This window comes from Ursus americanus, chromosome 4, assembly GCF_024610735.1.
Source record: "Ursus americanus isolate L20-20 chromosome 4, mUrsAme1.1.p, whole genome shotgun sequence".
Taxonomy (NCBI): domain Eukaryota; kingdom Metazoa; phylum Chordata; class Mammalia; order Carnivora; family Ursidae; genus Ursus; species Ursus americanus.
In genome coordinates, this window is record NC_142130.1 from 44,608,129 (window position 1) to 44,631,678 (window position 23,550).

Below are 23,550 nucleotides of genomic sequence, written 5' to 3' on the forward strand. Positions count from 1 at the left end.
CCTCATTTCATCGAATATCATAAAGCCCATTATGAAGCAAAAAAGGGTTCTAACTTCATATTTGGAGCCAATACCCATAAAGTTCTCCCAAGAAGTTGAGCGGAGATCTGTTTTGTGATTTACGAGGCACTGACTTCACAGGCAGTAAGGAAGGTCATTCCTGGATTGCCAGGAACTTTAGCAGATTTGGGGAAACTGGAGGAACGAGAAATTCACCAACACTTAAAAGTGCTAAAGATGAAACCTGGAGGTGATTTTCGAGGTTGGTTTCCTGCCCTTGGAACAGAAGAGGAAATAGTAGCATCTCAGGAAGATCGCGGAAGTGAGGGAAGCCATTGAAATGCTCTCCGAGATTCCTTAATAAATTATCCAATGGAAGTTAACTTTCTGGCTTTATTAATAATAGTTGTTCAGGGACGAACGGTATAGCATAGGGGATACAGTCAGTGGCATAGCGTTAGTTGTATGGTGACAGATGGCAGCCACACTTGCAGTGAGCATAGCCTAAGGGATAGGTTTGCAGAATCACTATGCTGTACACCTGAAACTAACATACCTCATGTAACACTGTGCGTCCGTTATACTACAATAAAAAAAAAAAAAAGAGCTGCTCAGCACACTATAGAGCCAGATTTGCTGTCCCACTTACAAGAAGGCTTTTTCATATGCTAATTAAAACTTCTCCTGAACTTATGTCATTGAATCAAGCCCAAATACAATGCCTTTTTGTGACCATGAAAAATCTCTGGAGATGATTTACGATAACAGGGGAAACGGTCATATTGGAGCACCATCTAACAGACCCACCCAAGGAATACAGAATTCTCTAAGGGTATGCACATTCGTTTTCATTCACTATCACTGATTTGGCTATCTGTAAGGATAGATATTAACTTATCAAAAACTATGAGTGATGCAAATGATTCTTCTCCTAAAATTCCAAACAAATTTTGTCCTGGACAGACGCAAACGGTTTCTGTCCATTCGAATCCAAAGGTTACAATGTTATTACCCTGTAGGGCACGGTGAGCTTGGTATGTGATTCGGAAATCGTACTCCAGCACACCTTCTTTTAGCAATGAAAATACTTTTGCTACTCTTATACTTCTGCAAATCAGCTTTATCACCTTGCTGCATCCCTCATTAAGGAACAACTCACCATTAATGAATTAAAATAATCTCTGACCCTGTTCGTCCTAAAAAACCAAACAGACAAAAGAGTCTATGCTTAAAAGAAAAAAGAGTAAGAATGCGGTAGTCTGTCCTCATTCATTAATGGGACTCTCAAGGGATGTTTCCTTCCTTCTTACTATTTTCAGTATTTCCCACAATAAGCGTTAAGTCCTTCTTCAATAGAACAAGACAACTCAAAAAACTTTTCTGAATGTGTAGTTGGGTGTCACTATGTAGTAGGAGACATTGCTGAAGGGAGTATGTGTGTGTGGGGGGTGTGTATGTGTCTAGCACAGGAAAAATGTTGAGCAACATTTAGCTGACCTTTCAACCTTCCAGACCACTTGCTCTACAGAAAAGTTTACTGCCGACGTCCTGATGAGTCACGATTTCACCGATTATTCCTATCAGACCATGCACATGCCAATCTGATGGCATCAGTACTATAAATCAGTGTTTACTCACCGTCTTAAAGCAAAGTTTGTTAAGACTTATAAGAAATTCAGTGAAGTTCACAAGTACTTGGTCAGGTTTATCAAGCATCTACACTTGACTCTGCAAAGCAACTTAATATAACACTAGGTACAGGCAGGCCTTCAAATACCCACACGTGACCAATGACAGGGACTGAGAAAGGGAAGGACGGCAGAATTCTGGAAAGGCACAGCAGTGGCTGGGGCACCTGGAGATCCTACAGCCCCTGCATATCCTTGGAGTGTGTCTCCAAGAAGCCGCTCAAGGGAAGAGTGAGGTCAAGTCAGATGAAGAAGATTACCAGTCGCTCCATCTCCTGCTCCCTGAGTCTCTCCTCCCGCTGCCGCCGGTGATAATCCATCAGGTCGTCGCGGCCCGAAATGGAGCTGATGCTGCTTTTCCTCTCCCGCAGGACGAGCTGGGGAGTTCCTGAGGCCTGTCGGAGGCTGTCCAGTTCTGCATCATCGAACTCGACAGACCCACAGGAGAAGTTCCTCCTGGCGGCGAACACTCTGTCCGGCTCTCCGGGAGGAAACGAGTGACCTGGGCCGGGCCCGGCGTAGGGGGCCCTGTCAAGGTCATCCGAGGTACAGGAGGAGGTGGAGGCCAGAAGCATCTTCCGAGCCACTCGAGGACTGGCCGGGATGCTGAGGGCGGAACTGACGTAAGGATGGCCCTCGGACGCAGAGGGTTTGTAGGGTAAGGCCCCTGAGCTCAAAGAAGAAAAATTCAGGTAATTGTCATTGTCAATGATGCTATGAGGTAGATCCTTTTCCCCCAGTTTCGTTCGTTTGGCATTGCCCAGAGAGTGTCTGGGAGGCAAACTGAGGGGCGTCAGCTGGTTGTCGGTGGCCCTGTGTAGCCTGGGGAGAGAGCGGCTGTAGGCGCCCATGTGACTCAGGCTGCTGCCCGAATACTTCCTAGTTCGTAAAGCGAGGTTTTCAGACGCCGGCTCCTTGTGTCGGCTGAACTTGGGCTGAAGGGTCAGGTTGTCCTGGATGCTCATTTTCCTGGCTTGCTTTGGGCTTGAAGGCATGCTCGCCGCCCCCGATCTGCTGATGGGAGAGGGGCCCCTGTCGCTCAGGGGACTTCCATTCCACATGGCCAGGAGCGAGCCGGAGGCCTTTCGGCCTTCCAGCCCCCCGAGAAAGTAGACATTGTCGTGGGATTTATTCCTTGAGCTATATTTGGAATAGGGAGGCTTCTCTGCGAGCCTCAAGGACCTTTCACTGTCCCGGCCAGTATAATGATCAAAGTCTGCTCTCCCAAGTGGGTACCCACTGAGGGAGGGGGAGGTGCTGAGTAGAGGCGTGGGCGGTTTCATGGAAATAGTCTTGTCAGTTCCATCGCACGAGAACTGCTTGCTTCCCTGGATTTTGGCCAGGGAGGGACTGCTCCTGACAGTGGATCCCAGAGGGGAAGGGCTTCTCTTAGCAGCCACAGGTTGTGAGAGGGTTAAATAAGAGCCAGAATAGTCTCCATTGGCTTTAAATCTCAGGCTGGAAGAATATTTCTTCGGGCTCAGGCTCTCCATCACGTTTGGGGAATCGTCCTCGAGGGAATTTGCCACAAAGCCCGCCTCTAAGCTACCATTTTGTAAATCGAGCTGCTTTTGCATGTGGCTATGCTCCGCCATGATCTTCTTGGAATCTGTAAAGGACAAAAATAAAAAAATACAAAAAATAAAGTTGTACTTAGCAAAGAAGATTGAAAAAGACCAAGTACGCGTCAGCCTACATCTGAACAAAGAGTCTTGCAGTCCAACCGGATGTAATTAACAAACACAAACTCTGTTTTAGTAACAAACCTCACAAAACTACTGCAAAATGAAGAACCATAAAGAACGTTTATCTGGGGGGGGGGGCCTAGGTGGCTCAGTCGGTTAAGCCTCTGCCTTCAGCTCAGGTCAGGATCCCAGGGTCCTGGATCGAGCCCTGCGTCGGGGTCCTTGCTCAGTGGGGAGCCTGCTTCTCTCTCTCTCCCTCTGCTGCTCCTCCTGCTTGTTCTCTCTCTCTCTCTCTCTCAAATAAATAAATAAATAAAATCTTAAAAGAAAAAAGAACACTGATCTGGGATGCTTTTTGTACAAAAGAAAAGTAACTCAAGAGACCATGGGTGATATTTGAGAAGAACAAATCCCTAACAAAATACAGGTGAGACTGGTCCATAAAAAGACCATTTCCCGTCGGTGTTCCGGTGGTTGGTAGACCACCCACTTCCCAAGTACCAGGCAAACACCCAACGTGGTGATGCAATGCACCCTCCTTTGGATGTCTCTGCTAGAATCGTTAGCGGCTCAGAAGTGATGTCCTGAAGAGACAAAATTCACCTTCTGGCACACAAAGAAAGCTTCACATTAGACACTGATCAGTAACATTAGGGTCAGAAGATGACTCTTTAAAAAGGGCTATGAGAGTTACCCTCTCAAGAGAGATGTCATAAAGCTCCTGCACCCATCTGAAAACAGCAGGTAATAGAGGAAACAGAGAAAAGAGAGCTCCCGAACTACTGCCATATCAGGGTTAGGAGGCAGTATTTAAAACCTGAAACTGGAGTATCTTCCAAGTTCCAAGTACCCTAAAAGACTCATGCTCATCTTGATCTCACACGATCTCCTTTTGTGGAAACACTCTTCTCCCTTCTTTGTATCCATTTGAACCCACCCATCCTTCCTGGCTCAGATGCAGACTCTATCTTCCATGCTTACCATTTATTAAAAAATGTATGCATCCAGAAGAGTATTTTTGGACTCTAGTTTGAATTACATTAACTTGAGAAACTAAAGTTTTAGGTTATGAAAACATACTTTAAATACAAATTATCACTGCAAATGAGAAGGCTTGTATTTGTAACTGATAAAAATGTATACTTTGCAGATTATCCTCAAAGCAAAGACACAGTCTAAACATTCTCATTGGACTGATGCACTGCTGAGACCGTCCGACACCTCAGGCTCCTCAGACACTAGATATTACATCCCTGGTCTCTGTATCAACAGAGTCGCTCACAGTGAGTAACCAATTTTATAACGTGCTTGTTTCCATAGCTAGGCCACAAGTTCAAGGAAAAGGGGGTAGATGTAGTATTTCCATCTCATCTCCAGCCTCTCCTGACTCCCACAGACCCACTGGTGAGACACTCAGAGAATGCTGGCTCTTAATTTCTGTTACAGCCTTTCCCCACTGTGTCCTAGCCAGGGATCGGGAACTTCGTCTTGTTGCTCAGCTTTGCAGACTTCTGGGCAGATTCAGACAGTATAGCAGGGAACTGCTTCCTATCCAGGCTGGGGCCAAGAAATAGTCTGGGTGCCTAAACCCTAGTGATGGGCTAAGTACCCATCATCTTGTAAAGCTCAGCTTCCCCCAGTAAGCTCTGCCTTGGGTCCCCTATCCTCCAACCCAAATCCCTGCTCTGGTGGATTAAAAGCATGATTATCTTTTGGAGTAGACCTCAAAAAAAAAAAAAAAAAAAAAAGAGAGAGAGAGAGAGAGATTCTCCTTTAGAACTGCCTCCCAGCTGGAATCTGGTCCTGCCGTCTGGCTTTTGTCAGCTCTTCAGTCTTCAGGGACAGTGCCATCTCTGCCCCAAGCCAAATGCCCCTTTCAGCAACTATCTATGACCACCAGCTATGACCTTGAAAGCAACAGGAGCCTGGTTTGAGACATACCTCCCTCTGCCCCCTTGGAGGACTGAAACCAAGATGACCTCCAGTCATGTTCCCCTCTGTTCTCAACTACCTTCATCTCCGCTTGGTCGGCCATGCTGAAATTCCAGCAAACCTTGGCCAATTCCCTCAAGTTAAATATTTTCGAAGTGAAGAAACAAGGAAATAAATGGGCTCTGAGGACATTACAATGTTATTTATTATGGGGGGTAAATAACCCAAGTGCCTAACAATAGGGAAAAAGTTAAATAAGCTACAATATTTCATATGGGTGAATATTACACACTCATTTAAAATAATTATTTTGAGGTATAATTTATAGCATAAAAAGTGCATTCATATAATGTTCAGTAAATTTCAAAAGCCATATATAAATGAGTGTAGTTTTCTTATATGTACACCCACCAAACACATGGATTACACACAGACACTCAGGCCAAAATCCTGGGAGTCATCACTGATATCCCCAACCAATGTCTCCTCTATCAATCCCATCCCTCGTCTATCATCTCCTTGCTCATTTTATCCATCAATAAATCTTACCAATATTGTCCCTAAAACATAGTCTTGTTCTGATCATTGCTTGCCATTTCCACTGCCCCTCCCCCCATTATGAGCCAATATCTTCTCCTGCTTTGTCTATATGCCTATTCTGTACCAAGAATAAAAACAACGGAGTGGAAGAAATCATGCCAAAAAAGTCAGTCGTGGTTTTATCTGGGTGGAGGTATTACTGGTGATTTTTAATTCACCTCTCATACTAGTTTGTACTTTCCACATTTTATGCACTCTGAGTTGCTCTGACAGTTAAGGGGGGAAAAACAGTGTAAAATACTAGAGTATAATCTCTAGCATACTTCTCTTTTAAAAAATTTGCATTTATTTTATTTTATTTTATTTCAGCTTTATTGAGGTATGATCGACAGATAAAATCATAAGATATTTACAATGGACACAGTGGTGATTTGATGTACATACATGTTGTGAACGGATTCTCACCATCTGGTTAGTTAACACAAATACCACCTCAGAAACACGTGTGTGTGTGTGTGTGTGTCTGTGTGTGTGAGAGAGAGAGAGAGAGAGAGAGAAAGACACAACACTCAAGTTGTAAATGAGTTGGTAAGAGGGTACAGACTTTCAGGTACAAGATGGATTTCTGAGGATCTAATGTAAAACCTGGCAACTACACTGTAGTTGAAACCACTATTATATAATTGAAATTTGCTAAGAAAGTAGAACTTAAGTGTTCTCAGAAATACTTCATGTTTAAGTCAGTTAGGTTCTCATTTTTCCTAAGGACTTGTCCAACTGTTGAGCCAGATATTAACTCTTCTAAAAAAGGTTCTTGGTCAGACTAACTTCATATGTAAATATTTGATGACTTCAACATTTTTCCCACTTCTTCTTAAAGACTCAGGCAAAATGTTAATCGCACAAATGCACCCATGCCGTACCCTAAGCATCTGAAAAACTACAAAATCAAACACAACGCCTTCCCTAATAAGAATAAAGTGAACAGGGGCGCCTGGGTGGCACAGCGGTTAAGCGTCTGCCTTCGGCTCAGGGCGTGATCCCGGCGTTCTGGGATCAAGCCCCACATCAGGCTCCTCTGCTATGAGCCTGCTTCTTCCTCTCCCACTCCCCCTGCTTGTGTTCCCTCTCTCGCTGGCTGTCTCTATCTCTGTCGAATAAATAAATAAAATCTTAAAAAAAAAAAAAAAGAATAAAGTGAACAAAACTGTTACAAAAAAATTCCCAGAAGCCTGCTGAACACAGATTGTACAATATTATTAGCATCTTCATCTTCTAAAAAAAGTAGTTAGCAGGATACATATTTGAAGTGGTTCTTCTTATTGTATGGAAAAATTTAAAGTCCCGCCAGAAAGTTCTAAGTATTTTATCCATTAAATGGTTCTTAGCTGCCCACCGTGTATCAGATACTGATTCATGTATTAGTGGCACTCGCTAACATTCCTGTCCTCCTCCTCTCAGAAACAAAGAGGTGTTGCTCTTCGACACCCCTGTGACATTGGGTATGGCTATGTCTCTGGCTTTGATCAAGGAATTTTGAGAGAAAGTGACATGTCATTTCCAAGCTGAAACATGAAGAGCTGGGGCATGATTCACTCTTTCCGCCCCCCTGCCAAGATGACTAGAAAGCACCTAAGTTTATGCAGACTTTATTAGCCTATACCCCTCAACGAGGACACCGTGAAACAGGACGCTTGCCAACCCAAGACTGTCTTAAGCCACGGAGATTTGGGAGTTGTTTGCTGCTGAGAAGGTGTTAATCTTCCTTAAGTTCTCAACTATAAACTAGGCTTTCAGCTGGGCACTGGGAAGTATGTGGTCATATACCACTTCCTGCCTTTACGCAGCTTACAATCCAAAGGGAAAGACACTCATATGAACAAATGATTCCCATACAGTGTGACACGTGCCTTAACAGAGAACTCACTGACACACTGGTAAAGGGGCATGGAGGGGACTAACCCAGTGAGAGTGGGAGACTGTGGAAATCATGGTGGAAAAGAAATGACAATACAGTTAAGTCCCACTGAAGGAAAGGGAATATGATGACTACTACCTAATGGTAGCATAAGGCCACTTCTATACCTAAAATTCTGTGATTTTAAGGGTATAAACAAAATCCCAAGCCCAACAGACGTTAGACTACTGGCACATGCAGCAAATGTCCTGTCTCTGATGGAATTAATAACAAAAATTGTGTAGGGAAAAAGAAATGGCTATTTTCTATATAACGGTCCTTTCTGAAAGAAGTCTAGCATGTAACTCTTCTGGGATGAACTGTATTTAATAGCCACTTCTCTCTCATAGTGATCGAAACCCTTTCCCATCTCTACCACCATGTAAGAGGTATCCTCAAGGGTCCAAGCCATTTGCCTACCCTAAGAGTGGTTTAAATTGGAAAGCAATCTTCCAACCGTTTAGGATATTTTAGACAAGACTGCAAAAGGAAATCCATGAGATACTAGAATAGACGAGAAGAGAATTAAAGTCAGTCAGTGGGGAGACTTTGGTTTTAAGATAACGTATACAAAATGGGAAACAGAGCTGACTTAGAAGAATTCCCACAATGTGCAAAGACGGCAATCCAGAAAGCAAGCCAGAGCACACGTGACTAAGCAGAAGTCAAAAATTAAACAGTGAGTCCAAACGCTGCACTTTAAATATTTACTCTGTTAACAGCACAGAGTTGAAGGGTTTAACACCTCATGTCAGAAATGGGTATTTAAAAGTTTAATTTTCTTAAAGAGTACAGTTCGTCTGTTTTCTCCTAATAAAATTGGTCAGATCACTATGTCTAAAGCAAATAAATCCTATTTTGGTATGAAACAAAAAGTTTAATTTTTGACTCAGCCATATAAGATAATGTCATTTTAGATGATAAACTATATTACTACATTTGAACTTGTTTGCAGTTGCAAATGCTACTTAATCACCCAAATAAAATCCTAACAAATTCTCCTCCCTCTTCATTTGGGCAAATAAAACAAGAGAATATCAAACTACTACAGGTTTCTTACAACCTTATAGGGTGCTAACACTTGATACCCCTCTCCTCCTCACACACGCTTTTCTAAAAATCTAAAAGTATAATTACTGAAACAGTTTGGTTCGCCAAACGAGATGTAATACCAAAATACTGTAACATAGTAGTTGCTGAAAGATCACCTTTATAGACTCCAGGGAAGAGATGACCAGGACATTTGCAAACAAGAAGCCACATCTAAGAAACATGTAGCATTGCTCCCCCATACATACATACTTGTAGGGGAAAGTTAAGTATGATTTGGACATAAGGACATTCCCGAGAATATTTGAAGGGATATTCATGTTTGATACCCCAGTTTTTCAGTTCAAACCCACTGGGTCTGTTAAGGATATGAAAAAGGCTGTACATGTAAAAAATTATCAGCAAATACAAATATGGAACTTACTCATTTTCCTGAAGCTTAGTTTACCTGCCCTAGCTAAATGCATCCGTACACTTGTCTCAACTTAGTATCTCTTAATCTTGCCAACTCAAAAGGGAAAGAATCAGCTGGTGCCCTTTCTGACCCTGGGAGTGATGATTATAGCGTGATGCCTTTCTCCTTCCCTACTTCCAGAGTATTCTTTTCATTGCAGGTGAGCTCACACGAGTGGAGGCTTAATAATGGGGAAAGTACAGGAGAACGGAGAACGGTAACCTGCATGTACTTTCAAGGAGGCTGAAAAGGTGAGCAAGGAGGGGAGAGGCGAGAGGGTCGAGAACACAGTTGGAAGAGTTTGGGTTTAATGAATTCCCTGGAAATGAGGGAAGGAGTGTTGGGATAGAACACTGCAGACAGAATGCATCAGAGACTGCAGCTGAGTTTAGGATGAGGAAGAGCTAGGATGGCGGCAGGTAAAAGGAAGGTGTTGCCAAAGTGGCAAATGAGAGGGAGGGCAGTAGCGGGGAGAGATCTGTGTTAACGTGTAAGAGGGGAGGCAGGCGAGGAAGACTCCATTTCCAGCCTGGCTTCTGGGTCTACACTGGTGTGTTTATTTTGGGTTTCCTACACATCTTATGTAAACAAAAAGAAGTCTCAGGGAAATTATAAAATGACTGCATTGTTATTATGGAAGCAAAAGAGTCCCGAGGGCTTTCACAACTCTATATATTACAGGCGCATCCACAGAATGGGCGTGGAGAAGGGGAGAAGGCATCTGGTGCCCATCTGAGAGAAAAGACAACACCGGGAAGCCTAAACAGGAAAGAAGTTAATGTGTGTTGAAACGTTTGGGCTTACTTTCCAATCCATAAATTTAATTCCCCCAGAGCTCTTGTTATTTTATCACCTGAAAAGTACATCAGCTCACTGTCAATTAGAAGATGCCGGAAGTCATGAAGAGATCTCTGGAAGATTGCACAGAAACTCACAGCACTTTTTCCCTAGAGAAGAAAATTACTTGAAATTAATCTCGAGGATCATGTTGGTAAGTGTCTTGGTAGCTCCTTTCCTCTTTGACACACAGTTCTGGCATCTGTTTTAAAACAGTTCTCCAGCGCCCTTTACACTCAGTAACAATACAACGAAGCCGATCCCATTCAAACTGTGTCACCAATAGTGAATTTACGGCACTGCGATGGCCAGAGCTGTAGTGTTCTTGGTTTCAAGATGCTGAAAACACACCCAGGGAGAAAAGTTTTAAGAAACACACAAATTAACACAACATAGGTGTTGCGCTGCATTGCACTGCATTGTGTTAAAGGAGAAGGACTTACAGTCTGGCCCACATAAACGCAGTTATCCAGAAACCCCAAAAGAGTTTGGAGGAGTTCTAAACTATATGATGCATTACTTATCATTTGACGTTGCCATGCATAGATGCTTCTCAGGGTCACCCAGAACAGCTGGGATTAATCAGAGGAGGACTGGCCAAGCAGAGCGGGCGATGGGAGAGTGGAGATTGTTTCATATAGCTGGGAAAAGCTGAGGGTGTAGACAGATTACAGAAGCAAACTCAGAAAAAAGTAATACCCTCCAAGATCAGGAGCGTACCGGTTAAAATGTCCACTTAATAAAAAAAGCTTGAGTCTCCGCTGTGCCCTATGCGGGCCCATGGAGCTGAGGGGCTGGCTCTGGTGTTCAAAGCTCCCCCAGAACACTGGTGGTCCGGGGGCTGGCCTCTTTCAGGGCTGATGTTTACAATATGGCGAGGTTATAAATAAAGCACGCACTGATGACATGTAATTGAATTCAGACACCAGCTTAGAGCAGGCCCTCAGAAGCTGTGCCATTCTTTACCGGAATTCTGGGGAGGAGGGGTATTCCTGTGGCAGCAGATGGGGCCTGAGGGGGAGCTTTTAGAGGGCGAAAAGGGAAAACCGGGAAATAAATCTATTTCAGCCTCAAACCCCAAGCTTAAGAATGGAGAACAATGGATACAAAACCTGCCTGTTTTTCCACTCATCCCAAAAAGTAAACATGATGAAGTGGGGGGCGGGGGGCTGGCTAAGGAGAAGTTTTAGGAACAACCACTTCCTTCTCTAGCCATATTCTCATTTCAGGACTCCGGGAGCAGCCATTTCCCCCATTCTCTGTTAACCAAACATCACCCTCACTGAAACCTTCAGTCCTGTCCTCAGCTCTCCCTTTCGCAAACATAGCCTCCTTTTGCACAAATATTTCCTGTCATCACTAAATCCTCCTCAGCCTTCTCCATCTCTGCAAACAGGCCTCACCTCTCCACTCAGCCCCACCCCCACTGGCAAACACCTCCTCCCGGCAATTACCCCGATTCTGCCTCCTCCACAGATCACCTCCCACACACAGTTTCTGCAAGCATCCCAAAATCATTGTCTCAACACTCCTCTCCTCATTTCCCACTCACTCATCCTGCTTCCTAACCTCTGTTCCTTTAAACTCTTGCTCCTCACTCGAGATTTTATATCCCAGTGCAGAGAAGAAACACTTCTGTCAGTAGACCTAGTACCCTTCTTGCTCTTTTTGCAAATAAACAGAGCAGCCAATGGATTCCCACTCCTCTTCCCTTGCGCCATGTTCTTTGTCATTTAAAGATCTGACTATTTGGGGGCACCTGGGTGGCTCAGTCAGTTAAGCATCTGCCTTTGGCTCAGGTCATGATCCCAGAGTTCTGGGCTCCCTGCTCAGTGAGGAGTCTGCTTCTCCCTCTGCCCCTTACCCCACTCTTGCGCGCTCTCTCTCTCAGATAAATAGATAAAATCTTAAAAAAAAAAAAAAAAAAGATCTGCCTATTTGAATAAAATCATTATTGTCCATCAGACACATGTACATAGGTTGATAATCTCCAAGGAGGATATTTTCTCTCTCCATAAGATCCAAAAAAAAAAAAAGCAGTTGCACAGGAATAAATGTCTTTGAATGGCAGAATAAGGAGGCTGTTTTGTGGGGCGCCTGGGTGGCTCAGTCGGTTAAGCGTCTGCCTTCAGCTCAGGTCATGATCTCAGAGTCCTGGGACCGAGCCCTGTATCAGGCTCCCTGCTCAGCGGGGAGTCTGCTTCTCCCTCTTCCTCTGCACCTCGCCCTGCTCATGCTCTCTCTCTCCCAAATAAATAAAATCTTAAAAAAAAAAAAAAAAAGGAGGTTGTTCTGTCCTTGCAGATGAAACCTATTCACAGGTGACTGTAAATTTTCCTGTGTGCAGTCAGGTACACACACCCTCACAGACAGACACATGCCGCCCACATGCCCATGGCAGCCTGAAATGCACAAAGGCTTTCCATGACTGCCAGAGGAGGCCCTCCAGAACCCAGGCAACTCAGGGCACCCTGAAACTGGCCAGTTGTCAGGGTGACCCACGGCCGGGCTGGGGAGAGAGGTGAGGACCACGGGAATGGCTGATGTGACTTCTCAGGACACTGATCACACAGTTTCTCTCTTGGTTTGCTTTTGGTTTTGCTTCTGAAGTTTTGCTACATTATACTCTGAAGTCACCTAAGCAAAGAGGTCAGGGAAACCGTTAAAGAATAGAAGCATCAAATACCCCTGTAGGGAGGACAGAGCACAGACGGGAGAGGTGAGCGATGGGGGGTACTGAAGACATTTAACGCACATGGAAGAGGTGAGGACAGAAAGTTATAGAGTTCCAGCTCCTTCCTATCACAATAAAGGAGTCTAACCCCACATTACCGATCCCTTCTCTCATCTCTCACTGTACTGAAGTCTAAGCTTTGTCCAAAAAAGAACTCCGTGTGGTATTCCAAGGTTCCTAAAAGTAATCACAACCAACAGCAATAGCCATACTTCAAACGAGGGTCTTTATCTCCTGTATCAGAGGCTACTTTTATGTAAGTCTGGAGTGTCTTACCAGAATAAGAATCTTAGAGGACTTCAGCAAAGGGGGTAAAACATCAAGTATGGGAATTAAAAAAAAAAAAATTGTGCTAGTCCCTGGAATAAGACTTGTTCGTCGAACTTTGAAATGTTCTTTAGACTCTCCAGGGAATTTGGAGGCACGTTTCCTGTGATAGCTCTCTCCAGCCTGTGAGGGAGGCGGGAGGGAGGCCACAAAGCAGAAACAACCTCAAAATACATATGGGCCATTCAAGCTCCCTCCCCACCAACAAAATCCCTGACTCGCACCTAAATACTCAAGACGTGACTTTTATCAATTAGACTCATATTGGTGTTTACACCGTTATTAAAGTAGCTTTAGCAATATTTTTAAAAACAGACAATATTAATCCAATAAGCATTTACATACATATATTACAAATTCATTTCAACACAGTGACATGGTAGGAAAGATCTCAAATTAAAAACATGTGGTATCCGATTATAGAATATGTGAGACCAGGGGAATATAATAAACACCACCGAGATGCTAGCACTTAAATCTAGAATATGGGAAAAGCTACAAAACAAAAACAAAACAAAAACCAATGTCTTCAACCAGCATACGGCAAGGAAAAAAAAAAAAAGAACAAGAAAGAAAGGGAGGTGTTCTGGATAAAAGAGACTTGGGAGACATATCAATTGAACGTAATGCATAGACCTTATTTGAATCTTGTTTTAAACAGTCCAATTACTTAAAAAAATTTATGAGACAATCAGAGAATCTGAACATTGACTGGAAAATAGATGATATTTTTTTAGGTGTGCTAATGATACAGCAACATTTTTTAAAAACCCTAATCTCTTACAGCTACATTTTAAATTATTTATTAATGAAATAATACAGTGTTTAAAAGTTGCTTTATAACAATCCATGTTTTGGGGAAAGAAGTAAAGTCTACAGATGAAGCAAAATTACCATTACATTTGGAAGGTACATGAAATTTCACTGTATTATTCTATTAACTTGTGTGTATGCTTAAAATTTTCCATAATAAAATATTTTAAAAGATGTATGCATTTTGAAAAATCAACATGAATAAAAATATATGAATATATACTGACCTAAAAATTATACTGGTTTACTTTACAAAGCATGATGGGGTCATATCAGTGGCTCCTAGCTTATTTTTTTAAGTATGAAATATTAAGCCTCTATCATATTGAATTAAGCTCCTAAAAGGTAATTTTCTTCAAGTACATGGGGGAAATTTGAAAAAAATGCATTGTCCAGATTGCAGGTATCAGGCGGTTGTATTCAGAATACTTGCAAGATAATGCTAGGTGCAGTAACTAAATTTCATCACTATGTGTGCCCAAAGAAAAACCTACCTTCAGAGAGTTAAAATGTAACAGTATTTACAAAAATTGCCAAACTTGCTATATCTTGAAGAATGTGAGCCTCAAAAACAGTTTAACACACACACACACACACACACACACACACACACACACACACACACACAAAAGCCTTATATATTTATGCTAGGAGAGACTGACATGCTTTCTAGATACTTAAATTAGGTTACTTCCTCTTTGAAAGTGAGAGAGTTATAGGAAATTATAGACTTCTATTTTCAGGGTTCTTTACAGAATTCTAAAACAGTTTCAGATCAAGATGAAGATTCCTGAAAATTTCCCCCCCAAATCCAATGTTTCCAGATGTGTCTTATTTCTGATCATTGGTATAAGTCATCCCTAGGTTGAGGTGATTCTGATTAAGATGATTTCTGTTATGCGACCACCACAGTGAAGATAAAGCCAGAGAAGTGGGGGAGTCAGGAAATAGCTACACTGGGGGTCACGACTGGTGTGCACCTTACTTCAGATCCACTTCCTGAAGCAGTGGGGTACTCCAGGAGAAAGCATCCTTCAACTCAAGGCCAATTTCCAGCAAGAAAAATATTGACCCTAGGATCACATGGGCATAAAGATGCTCTCTCTTGATCCCGAAACCACCACTAGGGGCTTGAATTGGAAGCTGAGTGTCTATGGGACCAAACGCTGATCTTTCCACCACCTTGTCCACATTGCATCACTGATCAAAATACACTCTCTTAAGAGTCATCTTTTAATCTTCCAAAGTAACATTCCCTAAACCCCGAAACACTACGTTCCCCACGCTCTTACCCAAAATTTACAAACTGGGAATAGTCAGAGCATACGTAAGCTCAGGAGGGATGAAACAAATACATCTTCCATACTCGTGTTTTTCCCTTCAACTCAAAAATCGGGCAGATGGATTTCAAAAATACTATAAAGTAAACAAAACAACACAGTCATGACACCATCTCCTCCTTACTTAATGGTTGATTATGCAGAGTGGGTACTGTAAGACACTGCTGCCTACCTTTAGACCATTTATTGCTCAGAAGGGGAAGAGAAAGGACTAGAACCAGCAGAGATCCATAATCTACTAACTAAATTCAATTTAATCAATGCAGTTGTTTACAAGTCTGGCCAAAAGACCTAATAAAGGAAATGGTTTCATTAGGGTGTTATTTTTATTGTAATGGCCAATCTAGTACAAAGAACACTGGACAGGCTGCCAGGACATGAGTCACGAGACCCGTCCTAGTCCTGGTTCTGCCAAAATCACCAACAGAAGTAAGAGCTGGAGCAAGTCACTTCATCTGTCTTCACCTTGTATTAGCAGAGGCTTCCCATATTTAAAATGGTAAGGGTGAACTGGATGTTCTTTCGGCTCCAACTTTCTGGACTCCCAGAGATACTGGTTAAATAACACAGGAGTGCCAGTTATACAATGCAGGAAATGGAAATGACCACAGAACAGAAACATGTTTTAGTGATAAGGTGGCAGCTACCTAATTGGGAAAAGCTTGCACCAGCGCTGTTGCCCATGACATTCCAAGGGCATGGTAAATTGTTTCAGCATAACATAGTGGGGAAAAGGCCTGGTCAGAGTTATGTGAATGCAATATAATATGGGTATTTGATTCAGCATGATGTATAAGAAGTATTTGCTCTGCATTCCCATGGCTTGCCATTTCCTTAATAAATCTTAAGCTGTTTTCGCAAACCTACTTCTGCGATGACGTAAGCAGTGTGGCAGCCAGACATCACTCCCCAGTCTCCTCTGAGTATCTCTTGGCTATGAAGCACTATTCACGCTGGGTCTGAACTGGCCAAAAGCACACGGGAGCAGGCTTTCCTTTGCTTTACGTGCCTTTGTTTTAGCAGTAGAGTGGTCAAGAAATACATCTAGGAAAAATCTTGCAACCTTTATCTTTTAGCTCTTCCATAAGCATGCCACCACCTGGAGAAGTCACATACAATGTACAAAGCAACTATTCTAAGATGATCAACACTAATTTCCGCTGAACTCCAGATTTAGCAGCAAGTCTTAGAAAAGGCTGACCCTGCTTGAGGTAACGATATTAAATATTGGCATGCACAAACTTTTCCTTCCCCTTAATTTGTGAAGTAAGAAAAAGCAGTTCGCTAATAAATCAACTTCCACACACTAAACAAAACAAATATGTCTTGTAAAAAAAAAAAAAACCTCTCAGGAACTTTTCCATGTGACTTAGCTTGCTACTCTCGACCTTACTTATCTGTTTCTTTGTACAGCAAGCTTCTCCAATCCCTGGCTTTCCCACCACATCTCAATAAAACGATTTTAAAACCTGGGTTTCTTTTCTATTAATGACCACTAGCTGCTATAGATAACAATCTTGCCTTTAAAGCGGATACGGCACAAAGCTTCTTTTCCACATGTAAGAAACATCCCTAAATATCATGAAAAGAACTGTGTGTAAATTAACCCCTAGAAGATTCAAATCCTGTGTGACAGAGACAAGTTCTTGTCTAACTGTTTATCCTGAAGCGATCTGACAACCTGAGCTACCATATTTGGTCTCAATCACTTTCAAAAGACAAGAGTCACATTACTCAAATGCCAATAAATATTTCCAGCCAACAGTTATTTAGAAAACAAAACAAAGCCAACTCATGTCTTCGCCTCCCATCGTCTGAAAATAAAGTAAAAAAGGGGATTATGGGAAGGCTGCTACTGTTCTTTACCGTAGCACCTACAGGGAGCAGACCCCTTAAAAAAGCCATCACTTTCAAATCATTTCTAAATATACTACTGTGTGCTTGGCTTTGAGGTGCACCCATTGGCTAGTTGTCAAAATGATAAGAACTAAGCACAGTTCAGAGTTCTGACCTCTCCCAAGAAAGGCACACGAAAGAAAGTCTTCCCTAATGCCCAAACCTCCAAGACTTGAAGATTGTAACTACAGTGGCAGGACCACTTGGCACACAGAACTAGAATCTGTAATCACAGGCCTAATGGCGAAACATGGAAATGTAAATATGAGTGTACAGATGTTTGTCATTGATCAGGGCCATATGGACATGTTCTGATAATTCAAAACTCACTGAGATAACCCCTTTCTATAAACAGCCATTCACAAATATCATGCTTTTTAAACTCTCCTAGGAAATTAACAATAGCTTTATACTACTATCATGTTTTTCCCCATTAGGTACACAGACAGAATGGTAGAGACTAGGGTATAAGAAAGTACAATGGCCCAGGAGTTAGAAGATTTGATTTGCAGGTCCTGCATTATCCAGGCAAGCAAGTGCATCATGGGCAAAGCAGTCAGAGAAGAGGAATTCCTTTTATTCTCAGGACTGTTTTGTCTTACTTGCCCAAAGGATAGCTGAGCTCTTAACCCAATTTCTATGCAATCACACTTATCGTAGATAGCCATTCATCAGCTTGTGAATTTCCCCCACAACTGCCCCCATGTGTGCTCATTTCCTTATATGCCAGGTGTTTTTTTAAACCCCATACTCAGGAGGCCTCTCTCATTTCCCTTCTGTCCAAGACAACTCTATCCATTCGCGTACTCTACTCTTAACCATAAGGCAGGGAAGGACTGAAAATCTCAAATGTTCTGTTTTGTACCTGGATTCAAAAGCAGCATCTGTTATGTTTGTGGAACCATCTGTTGCCCACTTTGCTGTGGGAAGGATGGTGCAGGCATCAGACGTGGAGTGTCACAGGTCACACAGTAGAATGATCTCCTTCCTCAGGCCGGCACACCCAGGCATATGCTCCACTGTCACCATGGCTAATGCTACTCTTCCCCCATCAAAGGGTTTATTTAATTCCTCATGGAGAATGGTACCTCTAAACTCTCACGAAGGGTCAGGTCCAGTTTTTGTTGTTATTGTTTTTAAATCACAGTTGCTCGAATATCAATTTCTCAATTATCTAATTCTGGGTTATACCTAGAACTACCATCTGCCACAAACTCACGTGGGACCTTATAAGTCACTAATCTCCAGGCATCTCCGTTTTCACATCTATAAAATAATAAGAAGGTTGCCTGGGTGATCTCTGAGGCTCCCTTGTGCTCTAACACTTCCAAATTCTGTGTTTTAAGTGAACTCAAAGTTGTCCATGAACACAAGCTCCTTCACATCTTTGGTATATTAAGACTCAAGGCCAAAAAGGAAAGAATCTGGTGCTGACAAAAAGGCTTCTGTGACATGGTCTCTTGGTGTTTAACTAGCACACAGTTGGTTTCTTGAGGATCCAAATTAGACTAAGATCCTTAATCTTATTAACATATCCCAGGAGTTAATACTCTAGTATTTTAGAGTATTATTCTAGATCAAGTTTCTAGATTTGGCAGCTGAAGAATTCTTAGTGTGTGTTCTGTGTATTGTAGCATATTACACAGCAACTGAGGTCGACCCACTAGATGCAGCCCAGTTGGCAGGTGGGGGCTATTCCCTACCTCCAGCTGGAACAGCCAAAAATGTCTCCATACATTGGCCAATATCCTGGGGGGAGAGTGGAAGCAAAAACCTCCCCTCACCTTCAATTGAGAACCACTGCTATACTGGGTATCAGGGCTTGAAAATAATGCACATCACCGAAAAGTTGTTTTTGTTTCACATGGGCGATAGTTACATTGTTAATAAGTAAGGTACACCAAGACCTAACAGATTTATAAAGCACACGTAGTAGAAGTACAAAGCACCGCCTTTACAAATCATTCATAGCAGGCCTCCCTGCTAAGGGCTGAGAATTAGCACAAAGTCATAACCTCATCTGCCCTTTTCACAGGATCTTCTCCAGTATACGCTCCAGAATCAGAATCGACTCGTGCTTACAGACTTCAAAACGGGGCTTTGAAGAGAAGAAGGAAGACCAGTGGCTGTTTAAATTACTTTGGCTTTTTCTTCCCTCTCTTGTGCAAAAGCCCATAAATAAGATGTTTCTGAAAAGGCTGCTAATGAGTTCTGGCTTTGGTCTAGATTTTTTAAGATAGGGGTTAGCAAACTCTTATAGCTCAATTTCCCAAGTATCTTTCCTGGGCCACTTCAAACAGGGACCCAAGAGACACCCCCTACAGTCAGTCCTCAGACCAAAGAACAGCAGCTACCAGCTGCGTGATACAGACTTAAGCCTGCAAACTGCAATGATTACTCCTCTTAACCAAACATCTCATTTTCCCATTGGTGAGAAAGGCTGAGATTTGCAAAGCTCTGGGTCTCAAGAGGCGAAGGCTACACTACTCAACTAAGAGCAGAAACTCAGCGCTCCCTGGCTTTTAAAGGAAATGTCCGTTATAAATGTTTTCAGGACTTTACAGAGCTTCTTAAGTACATACAATGTTTGCATTTCCACATTAAAAATGTAAGGTGAAAAAGAGACACTTTTAAAGAACTAAGTCCAGGATGTGAAAAGGGAATCGTGAATAGACACAACTGTTACTTTTCAAAGAACTCAGCTCTTTATTCAAACAAATATTTACACAATTGGGGGCAATGGCACCAGCGATATAGCCATTCTCTTAAAATAGTGGGCAACTCTAGAGGTTTATTTATCCCAAATCCAACTACTCTGTTGCTATCCGACCAGGAAGCAAGAATCCGAGTGCTCTCAGGGCAAAAGTTCAACCCTCTGAAACTGAACTTCATTTAGAGCTCTCCCAGCTGAATTCAGATAGTGTCAGAATCTCAGGGACATATCTCAAACGCCTAAATTAAGCCAAACTAGGAAGCTTAAAGTTACACCCCAATACTTGAAAATAAGTATCTGCAGCTTACGCATTTCTAGAATGAAGGGAAATATGGCTGACAAATACTTATACTAAAAGGATCCACCTTCGTATGCCTCGGTTCCTAGTTCCACTCCCAGCCGCGTTTGGCGGTGACAGTCGTGCGTTCTAGAACTCCTGAAAGCTACTTCAGAGCTGCACAAGGAAGACTTCTAGGGATCAGGGCAGGGCCGGCCGAGAGTATTTCCAGCCCCGGGCAAGTCTACCAACTTAAAAGGCTGCGGGCACAGCTCCCTCTTTTACATAAGAAAGGTAGATGCGCCGGCTCTGGAAGCCAGGTCGACTTTAGAAGCTCTTTCAAACAGAACACCTCAGCCCTGGAAGGGACAGCCTGTCAGCCTTTGACTCTCCTGGCGGTGGCGGGAGTTAGCCGGGTCCTCGGCGCTTCAGTAAGTGATGCCTGCTAGAGCTAAGTTAGTGAGTACCAGCACCCACCGCAGCGGCGCCTCCGCCCTGCCGGGCGCGGGTTGAAACAGGGGTTCAGAACCTTCCCCAACGCCTGCAGCCTCTATCTCTAGGGGTACGGAGACCGCCATACCACAAACTTCGGGGGGACCAAAGCCAAATCGGAATCTGAGGTTCCGCGCGGTTCAAACTTGCGAGCCCCACTCTTGAAAGCAGTGGATTCAGAAGCGCAGCTAGCCAGATATTTGGGAGCAGACGGGGGTCTTCTCTGAATCCCGCGCCCCACACCATCCAGCAGCGGACCTTCTCTTCCCTCCGCCCATCGCGACAAAGCAGCTCTCCACCGCAGATCCCAATCCTTCTCTGCTTGGTCATTCCAGAGTTCTGGGCAAAAGTTGCCTCCGGTCCCCCCAGATCCCGCCTGTTCCCTACAATCGCCTTGTGAGATTCTCCCCTACCCCGACGTACCCTCCCCAGGATCCTCGCCAGCAGGGTCCAGTCACCCCCTGGGGTTCAGGTCCCCCAAAGCTGCTGGGCCAGGGTTCCGCTAACCCCAGCCCGGGCTTTTGTCCCTACAGCCTGCAAGAGAAGCAAAGCAACTCCGCGTCCCCGGCACCCACTCACCGTCTCATCTTTCCTCGAGCCGCGGCACTCCACGGGCCCCGCCGCCCTCTCGCCTGCCCCTGGCCCCCGCCCTCCCTCCGGCCCCAGACCCCCGGCCCCGCCGCCAGCTCCAGCCGCAGCCGTCCGGCCACTCCGGACTCGCCGTGCGCAGTCAGCGCGCCCCTCCTGGGCCCGGGCGGCCACTGCCTCCTCTCCGCCCCCAGCCCTCCGCCGCGCAACCGGCGGCGACCAACTCGGCGCGGGGGAGGCAGCGCCCCAGGGGAGCGGCCGGGACGCCCCGAGCCGGCGCGGCACCCCCCCTCCCGGCGGGCCCCCGCCTCCCTCCTCACCTGGCGCTCCGGCGCGGCCGGGTCCCCGCGGCCAGGGCTGGAAGGCGCGCTCGGTGCGCCACGGCACGCTGTGCGGTCCCCCTCCGGCCGCGGTGGTGGGCTCCGCGCGCCTGGGTCCCGAGCCCCGGCCCCTGCGCAACCACCGCGGCGGGCACCCAGGGACTTGGTGCAGTAAGTCGGTGTGCCGTCCAGCTCACCGGCCTTTGCGGTTGGGGTTTCTACTGCCGCTGGCAGAGCCCGGCGGTTCGCCCCAACGCCCGGCGCTGGTTCTCAAAGCCGCCTTAACAGCAGCGCACTCGAGACGTTTGTGACAGGCTTTTTCTTTTCCTTTTCTTTTCCCTTTTCTTTCCTTTTCTTTCCTGTTCTCTTCTCTCCTTTCCTTTCTCTCTCTCTCTCTCTTTCTTTTTACGAGCTGGAAGAAGGGCGGGAGGGTACACGTCCTCCGGTGATGATTTCCTCACCCGTTGTGAAGTTTCTACTGCGAGACGCCAGGTGACCACACCTCACCTGCTCCCGACGGTTCGCCCGCGGGCAGGTACCTGATGCGTCAGAAAAGCAGCTTGGTAAAATCAGTGCGGAAGGGCCTCAGCTAAGGGTTTAGGATTCGAAACTAAATCATTCTGATTTCCTTTCGGTCATTTCTTTTGCCAACTTTCTCTATTTTCCAACGCATTTTTCTGAGTTGCGGCAACCAAGGAAAACAATGCTGGTGTGACTGTCCTCCGACGGTGCTTCCGAGGAAGGCAAAGAGATGGACCCAGGGCAGCCCGCACTGCATCTGGGCACGCGAGCATGTGAAGCTCTGCCAAGTTCTGAGCCTGTCTCTGGGGTTACAAAGACGAAGGCCCTCAGCCTGCAAGGAACCCGCAGCAGCAAGGAAGAGCGCACCATGAAATGCCAACTCTTTAACGTATGCGCGGTATGGTTTCGGGGAAGCTGTTTTAGCTCCCAGTGAGGATGTCTTCATCTACAAGTGGAGATGTAATGATACTGATATTGGAAGTCTTTTAATAAGCTTTTGGATAATGTATGCAAAGGACCTGTCACCATAAGTGCCCCCGCCCAGTAGTCATTCAACAAATGGCTTATTTCACGCACTTTTCATTTGTGCAGATAAAAGCCTGGTTTCTAATTTCGAGGAGAGGTTCATCTATGCACTGCTTGGTGTTTTATAGGACTTTTTTTTCTTTCCTCTCTTGGCTCTTTGCCCCACAGAAACATACAGGGGCCAGCGGTTAAGTGCTCCCCCAGGTCTCTCTTCTCCCACATCATCAATTTTCTCCCTTTATTGGATCATCTCCATCAACATAAAATCATGTTATTTGTCCCGTCTTAAAACCAAAAAAGTCCCTCTTGCATCCACTTCCCCCACCAGCCACTTGTCCTTTTTTTCCTACTCAGCTACAGCAAAATGCCTTTAAAGAATTGTTAAGAAAAGCTGTCTCCAGGTCTGTCTTTCCTCCCATTTACTCCCATGAGGGTTTTGCTTTGACCATGTCACTGGAACTCTTCTTATTGAGACCAAACTCCTAAGTCAAAGTTTTTCAGTCTTTACTTCACTTGAACTATCAACAGCAGTGAACAGCTGATTATAATGGTTTTGACTTCCTCCTGGAAATGGTTTTGACCTCCTCCAACATCTTATTTTCATGGCGTTGTTCCTAACCCATCCGTTGCTCCTTGTCAGTCTCCGTTGCTGGTCCCTTCTCTTCTCCCAGCCTCTGAGCAGTGGAGTGAGTGCCCAGGCTTCAGACTTCGGTTCTCTTGTCAATCCACACTCACTCCCTGGTGATCTCACCCTGTTTCATGGCACTAACTACCACCTATGTGGTAATGATGCCCAAATCTTACCTCCAGCAGGGCCATCTCCCCTGAACTGCAGGCTTCAGGCAACTGCCAACTTGAAT

General features: G+C 44.5%; 2 protein-coding genes across 15 annotated transcripts in view; one reads left to right on the forward strand and one right to left on the reverse strand.

The window, feature by feature from the left end:
• The window catches only part of PHLDB2 (pleckstrin homology like domain family B member 2), a 209,637-nt gene that overhangs the window by 81,794 nt on the left and 104,293 nt on the right, over nt 1–23,550 (reverse strand). For 11 of the 14 annotated variants that reach the window (XM_087861631.1, XM_087861627.1, XM_087861626.1 and 8 more), the window contains exon 3: nt 1,949–3,297. In XM_087861631.1, the coding sequence (XP_087717757.1) occupies nt 1,949–3,297 (1,349 nt within the window). Of the gene's footprint in view, nt 1–1,948; nt 3,298–10,159; nt 10,254–21,314; nt 21,415–21,643; nt 21,776–23,550 lie in introns of those variants that run through there. The other 3 variants (XM_087861628.1, XM_087861634.1, XM_087861630.1) reach the window with 3 other exon arrangements.
• On the forward strand, nt 10,292–21,928 carry LOC148110243 (uncharacterized). Its single transcript, XM_087861364.1, has 3 exons — nt 10,292–10,297; nt 20,354–20,674; nt 21,269–21,928. The coding sequence occupies exons 1-3, from the start codon at nt 10,292–10,294 to the stop codon at nt 21,926–21,928; spliced, it is 987 nt and encodes a 328-aa protein (XP_087717490.1).